We start from the raw sequence: 12573 nt of genomic DNA on the forward strand, positions 1-12573 counted from the left end.
TGCTGACTCACGGAGAGTGTGTCCTGCGGGCGGCACGGAGGCGCCCGTGGGGATGCGGGGTCCCCTGCGGCCGCCGGCGCCGGAGCTTCAACTAGAACCCGGAGAGGCGCCCTGGCGCCGCGCCCCGAGCACACGGGAGTCCCCTGGATCCCAGCCCCTCGCGCGGGACCGAGGGAGCCAGAAGCCTCTGCGCAGCCCGGGCCGGGCGCGTCGAGGGGGCGGGGCTCCGGGGCGGGGCACACAGAGGGGGCGGGGCTCACGGGGCGGGGCGCACCGAGGAGGCCGGGCTCCGGGGCGGGGCGCACCGAGGGGGCGCGCCCGACCTCAGTCCTGCTGGAGCGCACGGAAGCCCCCCAGGCTCGGTCCCGAGATGTTGGCCAGCAAGCGGGTGGCTAAGGTAACGGCGGTCGGACGACCCCTTTCTCACGGCTCCCCTTGCCTGCCTTGCCCTGCCCCCCTGCATCCCTCCCCCGGCTCTCGGAGCGCGGTTATTTGTCGCTCTCCCAGCCGCCGGGTCTGGAGGAGGAGTGGGTCTGCGAAAGGGGCGGGAGCGGGAGTTGAAGAGAAGCTGGGGTCGGGGATGGGGGTGTGGGGCATCGAACCGGGCTGTCGCTGCCTCCCTGGGCTGTGCTGGGGATGGGGATGAGCTGGCTCCGAGTCGAACTGGTTTCGGTTTCTTTTCTCTTGCCAGAAACTTGTGATCACAATTGCTCGCGTCTCACGGAGGTGCTGGAAAGGTTCCAGGAGTCAGGGGCTCTGCTGGGGCGGGTGTGTGTGTGTGTGTGTGTGTGTGTGTGTGTGTGTTGGGAAGAGATAAAATGAGAACAAGGTCTTTGCCATGGAATAGCTCATATCCCGCCCCGAAATTGGGTACCTACATTTCTAGAGTCCTGGGAAGTATGGGGTGTTGAGTAGGAGTCAGGAACAAAGTTCCCTCGTTATTCTCAGGAGGAAAAGATGCCAAAGCGGAGCTGGAAGGCGTCCTGGAGTAGGTGGCCTGCGCTCATTCCTTCTGCAAATGTTGTCGAAAGCCTGTTATGTGCTGATTCCTGTTCTAGGAGGTAGGGAGGCAAAGATGAGCAAAAATCTTGCCCGCCCCCCACCTTGAGCTTTCTTTCCAATCAGGAACACAATTTGAAGATTTTTGTATTTTTATTTGAGAGAACCGGCTGAGCACGGAGCCTGAGCTAGGGCTTGATCCCATATCCCACAACCCTGAGAACATGACCCCAGCAAGTGGAAATCAAGAGCCCACACTTAACCGACTGAGCCACCCAGGTGCCCCTCCAATCAGGAACACAATTTGAAATAAGGTCTGGGAGGGTGGGAGGGGGGGGGAAATTCTCCAGGAGGTAGGAAAACCCAGGGTGTTTGAAGGACTGGGGTGTAGCCAGGATGTGGGCGTAGGTGGGGAAGGAAGAAGGGTCACGGTGAAATGGGTCTGGCATATCCCCAGACTTTGACTCTCTTGGAAGTGGCCCTCCACTGTGTAGAGTGGGGCATGGGCCTAAGGGGTTGGGGAGGGCTGCAGGCTCCTTTCCACCTTTGAGAGAGAGAGGATCTCAGATTGGGACATAGAGCTGGCTCAGCCCAAAAGAACTGAAATCTGGAACTTAGCAACAAAATGGGGCAGGAGATCCTTCTAGCCAAGTGTGAAAGAGCTAGGAGCCAGTATTTATCACATGGGCACCATGAAGTGCCAGGCACAGCAACTCTGTGAGATAAGTCATATGCCCCCATTTTACAGATGAGGATGTTGAGGCTCAGAGAGAGTAACTCGGTTGCCCAGGGTCACCCAGTAGGGAGTGGTGAGGCTGAAACTGGAGCCCAGGTTGGCGGGGCTCCAACCCACAGGCTTGTCCAGTGGCCTCTTACTTTCATTTTCTTTTCCTCTGAGTAAGGTGATTTCCTCACTGGCCTCAGGAAAGAGCTGTGTGTCCTAGTTTGGATTTCATATCCTCAGGCTTGCAGAATCTTTTGGCAGAACTCTTCTACAACAGAAAAGCCCAAGCAATCCCAGTTACAGTAAAGTCGGGAAACTCTGTTGCAGAGCTCTGTTTGACTCAGGGTTTCGTCCTTGCCGAAGGGTCGTAGATGGTACTGAAGCTAGGACTCATGGAGCAGATGCTTCGACTTTCGGAGTGAAAAATAATCGAGGGGTCATAGACCCTGGGCAGAAGGCATGAGAAGCAGTCTGGGTTTGAAGAGAGAGTATGGGCTGAGACATGGGCGATGAGGCCAGCGTTGTGTTTATTTGTTGGAAGTGCAGAGAAAGTTCATGTGGTCCACAGTCTGAGGATCCCCGCCCCCCATACCCTGGAGTGGTTTTGAGCTTTCTGTCCACCTTTGTTTATACCACAGTTTCTGTTGACATCTGGGGCTGGATAATTCTTTTTTTTTTTTTTAAGATTTTATTTATTTATTTGACAGAGAGAGAGCGAGAGATTGCAAGCAGGCAGGCATGGGGAGGGGGAAGCAGACTCCCTGCTGAGCAGAGAGCCCGATGCGGGGCTCGAACCCAGGACCCCAGGATCATGACCTGAGCTGAAGGCAGAGGCTTAACCCTCTGAGCCACTCAGGCACCCTGGATAATTCTTTACAGGATGTCTACTGGCATCCCTGGTCTCTGCCCACTAGGTGCTGATAGCACTCCTCCAATTTGTGACAACCCAAAATGGTATAGGCATTGCCCAAGATCCACGGGGTGGGGGTGGGGGTGGGGGTGTCCAGTTGCCCTCAGTTGAAAACCAATGGTTTATACCCATTTGGTGTTGCAGAGGAATATGACTTGCCCTCAAATGTCTTTTTTTATTATTGCTGTTGTTTGGTTTTCCAGAGAAAAGTTCTGTTGTTCTTTAGGATGGACCCCAAAAGGGAAGAGGGGTTCCTTGATCAGATATGTTTGAGAAGCACTGTGTGCTATGGGCTCACATCTTGCAGATTCACGATACACTTTAGCTTTATGTTTTCCAATGTGCTTGATCATGAAACCCTTTTCCATCAATAACTAGTCTGCTTGCGTGGGGTGCACTGTACATATTTGCTCCCTCCGCCTTGGGACCTCTCCCCTGCTCTGCATGGGGGAAGCCTGTTTACTCAGTGGCTCAGTGCTCCTCTGTCCTCTGCTTCCCCAGTGTGTATCCACACACCTTCTTCACGTAGTCCTGTTCATGTTTCTCCCATTACTCCAGGGAAGCTTTGGAGGGCTGGGCCCTTCCTTCTCTCTCAAGCGTCAATAGAGGATACTCTGTAGTGGGCTGGAGGGGGAATGCAGCGATGTCCTAGGCACCAGGCTACATCTTGGGGTGCGGGTGGGCATGTGAGTCACTCCTGTCCTCCTGTTTTTCTGCTCAGGGTGTAGAGTTCTCCTCTGCTTCAGGCTTCCTGAACCATCTCCCTTCCCCAGCCCTAGCCTGGAGGGCTTTGTCTTTGCTGTCCACTGTGCCATGAGCACTGGAAAGAACAGGCTGGACATGCAGTGGATGCCATGGGAAGAAGGGAGGGAGAGAGGGAGAGAGGGAGAGAATTAGGACCTTGTGTCTTTCCAGGAAGAAAACAAGAAGATAGGGATGCAGTGTGTAGTACCTTGGTTTTAGGAGGAAAGGCCAAAGAGAGTTTACTTCCAAGTGGTAATAATGTCCAGAAACGAGGATCTTCATCTTCTCTCTCCATCTAGTATCTACAGAGCTTGGTGAGGCTTAAGGCACATAAGTCACTTAAAACACTAAGCACCCTACCTGACACATTCTTTTTTTGTTTTTAAGACTTATTTATTGGGGTGCCTGGGTGGCTCAGTTGGTTAAGGCTCTGCCTTCAGCTCAGGTCATGATCCCAGGGTCCTGGGCCCCACATCAGTCTCCCTGCTCAGCAGAGAGCTTGCTTCTCCCTCTCCCTCTGTCACTCCCCCTACTTGTGCTCTCTCTCTCTCTCAAATAAATAAATAAAATCTTTTTAAAAAGTTATTTATTTTTTGAGAGAGAGAGCGTGCCAAGCAGGGGAGGGCCAGAGGGAGAGGCAGATTCCTTGCTGAGTGGGAAGCTGGATGCGCGGCTCAGTGTCATGACCGTGAGATCATGACCTGAGCCAGAAATCCAGAGTTAGACTCATAGCTGACTGAGCCCACCCAGACGCCCCCGTGACTGGCCCATTCTAAGTACTCAGTATATGAGGGCTCTCACTTTGCCAGCTTCTGTCCCTGAGGGGTTCCTTTTTGGGACCCGGGACAGCTTGCTGCTGGGACAGGCAAATGGGCAGCTGAAGGAGTGGAGACTAGCCATCTGTCCATGGCTCTGCCCCCTGCAGGAGCTGGAGGATCTTCAGGCAAATCTTCCCCCCTACCTACGGAACCTGTTCAGCGACGATGCAGACGTCCTGGTGTGGCATGTGCTCCTCCTGCCCGTGAGTGTTCCTGGGGACCATGGCCTTGGACTGGGGTGGCAGGCCAGGGGGCATTGGCAGGGTGGTTGAGGACGGAGGACAGAGTTTCCCCTCCCTTAGAGTCCTTTTTTGGACTCTAGTCGTTGGTAGGTAGGGGTCTCAGGATTGATGCTTCTGAGATCAAAGTAGGCTGTGAAGAGGCTAAAAGAGAGTTCTGGATTTAGTAAGAGATTTTCCTCAAGCCAGTAGTCACCAAGCCCAACACAGGAGCGTCAGCAGACAAACGGCTTCGAAAGAAGAAAACAGATCTCTTGGACCTTTGTCAAGGGGTAAGGGTAAACTTCCTGTTTTTCTTTTTCTTTTTTTTTTTTAACTTCCTGTTTTTCACAGTTGGCAGAATTTACCCTCTCCAACCTAAAAGGTATTTTCTTTTCTTTTTAAGATTATATTTCAGGTAACTATTTTTTTTATTCCAGTATAATTCACATAGAGTGATACAAGAGTTTCGGATGAACAATACAGTGATCAGACAACTATTGTTACATAGGACAACCCAGATAACTCACCTCTACTGTTCTGATGTTTCTCCATTTATTAGATCTTGCTCAGTAAAGTCTCCCCCTGAAAACAGTATTCTAGAGGACCTATCTGAGTGCAAGAATTCTATTTTATCATTAACAGACTGACAATATTTTCTATGGGAAGTCATCTACACACCTTTAGTTACATGAGCATAAATACTAAAACAGTGAAGATTTACGGTAGTTTTTTGGGATATAAAGAGAACAATTCATTTGATTATTTTAGGATTTGGACTTTTTTTTTTAAGACTTTATTTATTTATTTGTCAGAGAGAGAGAGAGAGAGGGAGGGAGCACAGGCAGGGGGAGTGGCAGGCAGAGGGAGAAGCAGGCTCCCTGCTGAGCAAGGAGCCCAATGCAGGACTCAATCCCATGACCCTGGGATCATGACCTGAGCTGAAGGCAGATGTCTGTCATGTCCTGTGGGCTGCTGGGTTGAAGTAATCCATTTACCTGGCTTGGAGCGAGGACACCTGCTCTGGGCCTCAGGTGCCAGAGGACAAAGGTGCTAGAAGGTGTTCCAGGAACAGATTAGATCCCCCAAGGAGGCTAGCTCTGAGGTGGATGAGAGTGAAGGTTGGGCAGCAGGTCAGAAGGAGGAAGGTAGATGACAGGGACCCCTGGGGCAGGTCACATTTCAGAGGATACTGTGAAATCCAAGGACCCTAATGGTTGGTAAGACCAAGGTGGCTGGTCTTCTGGTCTGAGCACAATCCCAGTGTGTGGAGGGGTGTCCCCTCCCCCACCACCAAGCAATTCGCAGGACATCAGCTGGGCGTCCTACTCTTTAACTCACTTCGGACACCATCTACCTGGAGATAGCGTCAGATCCTACAGATGAAGGGCCCAGTCCCACAGGACTCTCCCTGCTGCACACACACCCCTGCCTCCCCTCAGATGTCAGTCTCGAGTCCAGGCTGCTTCTGACCGAATGGTTATAAATCAGAGGTTCCCATGACCCCTTCCTCAGGTTTAGTTCCTTTGCTAGAGAGGTTCACAGGACACAGAAACAGTTTCCTTACTAGATGACCAGTTTATGGTGGACGTTTATAAGGCAGAACAGCCAGACAGAAGAGCTGCATGGGGCAAAGCACCAGGGAAGGGCACGGGGCTTCCCACCCTCTCTTGGCGCGCCGCCCGCCCCAAAGCTCCAAGTGTTCACCAGCCCAGAAGCTCTCTGAGCCCTGCCCTTTTGGGTATTGGTGGAGGCTTTATGACATCAAGACGATCGATGAAATCATTGGCCTTTGGCGATTGAACTGGAGCCTTTCTGCCCTCCAACCCTTTAAGGCCAGGGTTGGCTCTCCTGCCAGAGCCCCCTTCCTTAGTTGCTTCCAAAAGCTGCTCCATTAACATAACAAAAGACATTTGGGTCACTCTCAACACTTGAGAATTTCCAAGGGTTTTGGGAGCTGTGAGCCAGGCACCGTGGGCAAGACCAGATATATATGAGAACTATATCTGAGTGACCAGATATCTATTTCTTATAAATCACAATAGCACACTGTTGTACCCTTGGGAACTAGCCAGAGACTTTCCGGCCATATAAGGGTCCTGAACTAGTCTGCTAGGTGGGAGGAGTTGATGCAGGACAGCCAATTAAGGGGGGCCCAAAGGTGCCTAGCGAGGCCATAAAGGAGGCGTGGTTGGCGGGTAGGGGAAGGAGAATCCAGAAAGGTCTGTGGGTCGAGCTGACAGATTGCCCCTCAAAAGTTCAGTCTCAGTATACAAGGCTCACCAAGGTGGCCCCACTTGTCCCCTTGTAAAAAAGCTGACAGGGGGACGAGCCTTTGAAAGCTCACAGTAAGAGTTCCCATTCACTGAGAAACGCTGTGGACGGAGCACTGTTTGCTGGACGTTGCATGAGCAGTCCTACTGAAAACCTGGCAACCACCCCACGGGGAAGCCTGGCATCTCTTTACAGTTGAGGAAATGGAAGCTGAGGGGGTTGAGTGACCTATCACAGGATAAGGTGGCAGAGCTGGAAGAGCAGTGAATGTTTTTTCCAAACCCAAACGCTAAGCAAATAGGACTTTCTCAGCTGACCCCAAGGTGCACTATGAAGCTGTCAGGTGGTCCATCTTCTTCACGTTACAGATAGGAAACTGATTCCCGGAGGAGCTCCAAGCCACGCCCCAGGCCCAGGGCAGAGCTGGGGCAGGTTCCCAGGGCCCCCTGCTCCAAGGCTTCTTGGCCTCCTTCCTCTGATGGAGCCCAGGAAGCCCAGTCTGGACCGCTGCAGACAGGACACGCGGGCATTCTCCCATCCCTTTTCTGAAGCGTCACTCTCGGGCCTATCTCTACTTCACAGGCCCCAGGCTCTTCTTATTATCAAAAATGGAAATGCTGAGACATTTTCCTTCTCTGTCCTATAGTCGTCTCTTCTATCTCAGAGACACGCCCAGGACGCCCGTGGCTCCCGTTTTGTCCTCTGCTAACCAAGAGGAGCTCTCATACAACCTTGACTCTGGGCTTACCTCTGTACGTCGTTGTGGCTGTCTTTGTCCTATCTTCTTGGGAACGAAGTTTCTGAAAGGATCTGGAGTTTTGGAACCAGCCAGAAGCTGCTGTGCTCTGTGCTGGGTCACCTGAGTTCCAGGACTTCCTGCTTCTAGGAGTGTAGACTAGTGCTCACGTGTGGAGACGTAGAGACCGGCGCTGGGTTCCCACCCAGCACTCCACTGTGCCCTGGGCAAGCTAGAGACATTAAACTTGAGTTTCTTCATCATAATATAGACCCTAACAGTGGTGAGTTTTCATGATCCTTACTGTAGCAGCTGACACAAAGGTAGTGTTTTCCATATGATAGGTCCTCTTCTAAGCCCTTAATATAAATGAACTCATTTAGTCCTCATGTAAGCTCTGGGAAGAAGTCTATTCTCATTCTCATATGGAAGCACAGAAGAGGTTAAGTTACTTGCATAAGGTCACACAGCTAGAGAATGGCAGAGCCAAGATTCATACCGAGGCAGGGTAGCTCCAAAGTTCATGTAACCGCTACCCTCTGCTGCGTGGACTAATGTGTGTCAAGCCCTTAACACGAGGCGGCACAGGGTGGTGCCCAGGAAGGTTTTCAGGTTGCTCGAAGTCTGGAGGGTCTTTTCCTGGCTCCTGGCAAACCCTCAGCCACTCTAGCCACTGAGTTCTTTCTTCTTTAAAAAAAGTTTTTATCATGATAAAATACACAATAACAATATGTACCATTCATGGACAAGCAGACTCCTTGCAGAACTCAGAGCCCGAGGAGGGGCTCTACTCCAGGGACCCGAGATCATGACCTGAGCCCAAACCAAGAGTCGGATGCTTCACCAACTGAGGCACCCCAGCATCCCCCTTCTTTTTCTTTTCTTTTTATTGTATCTATGTGAGAAGATGGATGTTAGCTGGACCGATTGTGCTCATCATTTTACCATGTAGGTAAATCAAACCGTTACACTGTACACCTTAAACTTGTACAGTGATGTCTGTCAATTATTTTTCAATAAAACTGGAAAAAGGTTAATTATTGGAAAAAACAAAAAAAGCTGAGAGAGTCCTTAAAGCTCATCTGGTCAAACTTGATCTAGTCTTCGATGAGGAAACGGGCCCCCAAGGGGAGAGGCGGCTGGCCCACCCCCCATTGCACAGCAGGACTCAGGATCTGACCTTGGTGCCTCCCAGGCCCATGATCTTTCGTGACTCTGCTCCTCTGCGAATCCGTGGCTCAGTCAGCAAGTGAGTGCAGGTGCCACCTCCATTCATGGTCCTACCTGGGAGCGAGCAGAGAATGCCTGGGAGCCCAGGGCAGGGCGGAGAGAGAGAGGGAGCCTGACCAAGGTCCTAGGAGGAAATCAGTCTTTTCAGAGCTGACGTGTCTCAGAGTCGAGCTCAACCCCTTCTCTTGAGCAGGAGGAACCACCCTACAACCTCAAGGCCTTCCACGTGCGCATCAGCTTCCCCGAAGACTATCCGTTCAAGCCCCCTATGGTGACATTTACTACCAGGATCTACCACCCCAATGTGGGCCACGATGGAAGCGTTTGCCTGCCCATCATCAGCCGTGAGAACTGGCAGACTCACACCAAGACCAGCCAAGGTGGGACTGGGGCTCGCCTAACAGGAGGGAGGGATCCTGGATGCGGGGTGAGGGGACTGATTCTGAGTCAGAAAAGCCCAAAACAGGGGAGATAAACATTGCGGGGCTCAGCTGGGCCTGTCTTTGGATAGAAGGCATGCATCCGGAGATGCTGGGCTGGCTGACCGGGTCCTGCCCCTGCTCTTCTACCTGGACAGGTGTGACAGAGCAGCGGGCTGTAGAGGGAAGGGCTCTGCTGCTCTGTCTGCGGACCTTGGTGAGGTCTGTTCCTTCCCAGGCTCAGTGCCCTAAATGACCATCAAGGGGACAGGCCCAATAATGGCAGTATACACTGAGGAAGCACGTTGAGTGCTGTGCTAGGAGCTTCGCAAACGGACTTTATCCAGTCCCAGCAACCCCCTGTGTGATGCCCTCATTGCCCCTTGAGTAGAGGGGGACCCCGGGGTACATGACAGCTAAAGCGCCTGCTTGCGGTCATACAGCTGGCCAGGGGCCGAGCTGGGATTCAGAGCCAGACTTGGCTGACCCTAGAGCAGTGGTGCCCAGCAGAACGTTCTGTAGTGATAGAAATGTTCCATAGTGCATGGAACAGTAGCCACGTGTGGCTGTTGAGCACCGAAATGTGGCAAATGGGATGGAGGAACTGAATTCCTCATTGCAGTTAATTTTAATTCATTTCAACTTAGATATCCACATGTAGCTAGTGGCTACCTTACATATTGGACAGTGTGTCTCTAGAGCCCATGCACATTTGTGTGCAGTCTGTCCTGCATCTGGACCAGCTCAGGAGTTCTCTTTTTTTAAAATTAATTAATTAATTGATTGATCAATTTTTAAAGATTATTTATTTATTTATTTGACAGAAAGAGAGAGAGAGATCACAAGCAGAGCAGAGAGGCAGGCAAGGGGTGGGGGAAGGAGGCTCCCTGCTGAGCAGAGAGACCCATGTGTGGCTCAATCTCAGGACCCTGAGATCATTACCTGAGCCAATGACAGAGGCCTAACCCACTGAGCCATCCAGGCGCCCCAATTAATTTATTTTTTAAGAGAGAGTGAGCGTGTGTTTGCATGAGTGGGAGTAAGAGTGGGGGAGGGAGATGGGGAGAATCTCAATCAGACTCCCCACTGAGCGAGGAGCTTGACACAAGGCTCGGTCTTATGACCCTGAGATCAGGACATGAGACCCCGAGCTGAGCTGAAATCAAGAGTTGGAGGCTTCACCGACTGAGCCCCCCAGATGCCCAAACCAGCTCAGGAGTTCTTAGCCTTGGAAACAAAGATCCCCAGTGGGGAAGGGAGGAGGGGTCCCAGGGGGACTGTGGAGAACTGTGAATGTCAAACCACGTTTGTGCGTGTTCATACGTGCACTTGCCTCGAGCGATGGACTGCTGCCTTCGCCGGTCCCCAGAGGCCCCTGTGAAAGAGTGGGAGCCACGGGGCAATAGTGGTTTCCAGTCTTCAGCCTCAGAACCCTTTTTCCCAAATAAAAGTTGATGTATTTGGAATCCTGATATCAAACAGAAAGTGGTTCTTGTTGAAAAAGGAGTGGGATCCCGAAACCCCAGTTATCTCATCGACCCCCATAATGGGAAGCCTCTCGGGAGCCATGCACGGAACCTAGTTTGAAAGTGCTGGTGTCGCCGGTCGGGGCTCTGGGTATCATCAGTGAGGAACGAGGGGTATCCGACTCAGTAGAGCCGTCCTCATCCCGAGGGATGGACCCTCCCTGGGAGTCCCCCCGCGGAGAGAGTGTGGAATGCCGGGGCATCTGGGGGTGCACTGCCGTGGCCTCCCTGCCAAGGTTTTTCTCTCACCCTGCTGTCCTGATCTGGCCTCTCTCCCCAGTCCTGGAGGCCCTCAGCGTGCTGGTGAATAGACCGGACCTGGGGCAGCCGATTCGGCTGGAGCTCGCCGACCTGCTGGCAGAGAACCCAGAGCGGTTCAACAGCGAGGCCCAAGAGTTCACCCTCAAGTACGGAGCCGACCGGCCCTCCTAGTGGTTCTCCCCCGTCCCTGCGCGGGATCCTCTGCTTGGCGGACAGACACATCTCACGGAGTGGGGGCCAGAGCCCTTCTTCGTTCCGTATTTTTCTTTCTAGGTTGTCTGTCAGTCATTAGTCTCTGTGGGGTGTGGGCCCATTCCCAGGCTCACCTGACCACAGGTGGGCTTTGCCTCACTCCTTCTCTCTGCCCCAGAGCCAGAGGAGTTGGCGATGGTTATGGGACAGCTCTCCGGCACTCTAGGGTGTGGAAATCCTGGTCTCACTAACTGCTCTGTCTTAGGACCACAGGTCACCTCCAGCCTGGCTGGCAGGGAGCGAGCCCAGGAGCCCACCAGAATGCCCGGACATCAGGGAGCCGGGGGTACATTGGGAGGGTGTGTGGGAGGCAGGGCTCATATTTACAATTGAGCCATTTGTTTATTGCGTGACCAAAGTCAGTTAGTCCACTAATGGGTACTACATGTCTAGAGGCAGGTGCTGAATCTTTCCTTTCCACTGAATCTTTCCACTGACAAATCGTGAAATGAAGACTCTCCATTCCGAAAATCTGACTACATGGTTTTGTTTGTTTGTTTGTTTGTTTTTAAGATTTATTTATTGATTTTAGAGAGGGAGAGAGGGCGCACACACGGGTAAGGAGAGGGGCAGAGAGGGAGGGAGAGGGAGAGAATCTCAAGCAGACCCCCCTGCTGAGCACGGAGCCTGACACACGGCTCCATCTCATGGCCCTGAGATCATTTCCTGAGCTGAAACCAAGAGTTGGTCGCTCAATCGACTGAAGATTTTATTTATTTGTTTGTTTATTTATTTAGAGAACGTGTGTGTGCACAAGCAGGGGGAGGGAGGGAGAGAGAAAGAATCTCAAGCAAATTCTACGCAGAGTGTGGAGCCCAATGCGGGGCTCCATCTCCAACCCTGAGGTCATGACTTGGGCTGAAACCAAGAGTCAAATGCTTAACTGACCGAGCCACTCAGGTGCCCCCTGACTGCATGGTCTAAACCCCCTTGCAATTCCCTTAAGATGCCAGTTTCTGGGGGCCAGGCTTTAGGCTGGGAGGAGTGACCCCTCCCCCAGTGTCCAGTTCAGGGGGAACCACAGAAGCCACCTGCTTGTCCACCCATTAAAGTCACAGATGAATTTGGAGGCTGGCTGGGTGTTCGTTGAAAGGATGGTTGGATTCATTGGGAGAACATGAGGCTGAGGGTTAGCTGCTCTCTACTAAGAGGTGTGACCCCACCCCCCAGAACAGAGGGCTTGCTGGACTTCGAGCCTCGTGGAACCCCAGATGCTGTGGGGGAAAACTGGCCATGGGGGACTAGGCTGTCAACCCATCTACAGGGGGAACACCCCCATTTTACGAGGCAGCTGAGGCACAGAGTGCTTTGGTGGATGGCCGGGTCTGCCCAGTCAGTCAGGGCAGGGTCCACACCTTCGGCTGCACAGCCAAGCTGGCTGGTTTTCATTTCTGTGTTTCTCATGAGCTGTTCTTGTCAGCGCACATGCTCGGAATGGCTGATAAGGTCAGACAGGCCCGTT

At 52.4% G+C, this 12573-nt stretch overlaps 1 protein-coding gene across 2 annotated transcripts; it reads left to right on the forward strand.

The window, feature by feature from the left end:
* The first annotated feature begins 303 nt into the window (after positions 1 to 303).
* Positions 304 to 11092, forward strand: UBE2L6 (ubiquitin conjugating enzyme E2 L6). 2 transcript variants are annotated; one of them, XM_032846445.1, is made up of 4 exons: positions 304 to 397; positions 4303 to 4398; positions 8847 to 9033; positions 10879 to 11092. In XM_032846445.1, the coding sequence occupies exons 1-4, from the start codon at positions 371 to 373 to the stop codon at positions 11028 to 11030; spliced, it is 462 nt and encodes a 153-aa protein (XP_032702336.1). In that variant the 5' UTR covers positions 304 to 370; the 3' UTR covers positions 11031 to 11092. The 2 variants fall into 2 exon arrangements, with proteins under 2 accessions (XP_032702336.1, XP_032702337.1); XM_032846446.1 differs by lacking the exon at positions 4303 to 4398 and having other exon boundaries at positions 305 to 397.
* The last annotated feature ends 1481 nt before the right edge of the window (positions 11093 to 12573 follow it).

The sequence above is a fragment of the Lontra canadensis genome, unplaced genomic scaffold (genome assembly GCF_010015895.1).
Source record: "Lontra canadensis isolate GAN:19392208 unplaced genomic scaffold, GSC_riverotter_1.0 scaffold176, whole genome shotgun sequence".
In the NCBI taxonomy this organism is placed as follows: Eukaryota; Metazoa; Chordata; class Mammalia; order Carnivora; family Mustelidae; genus Lontra; species Lontra canadensis.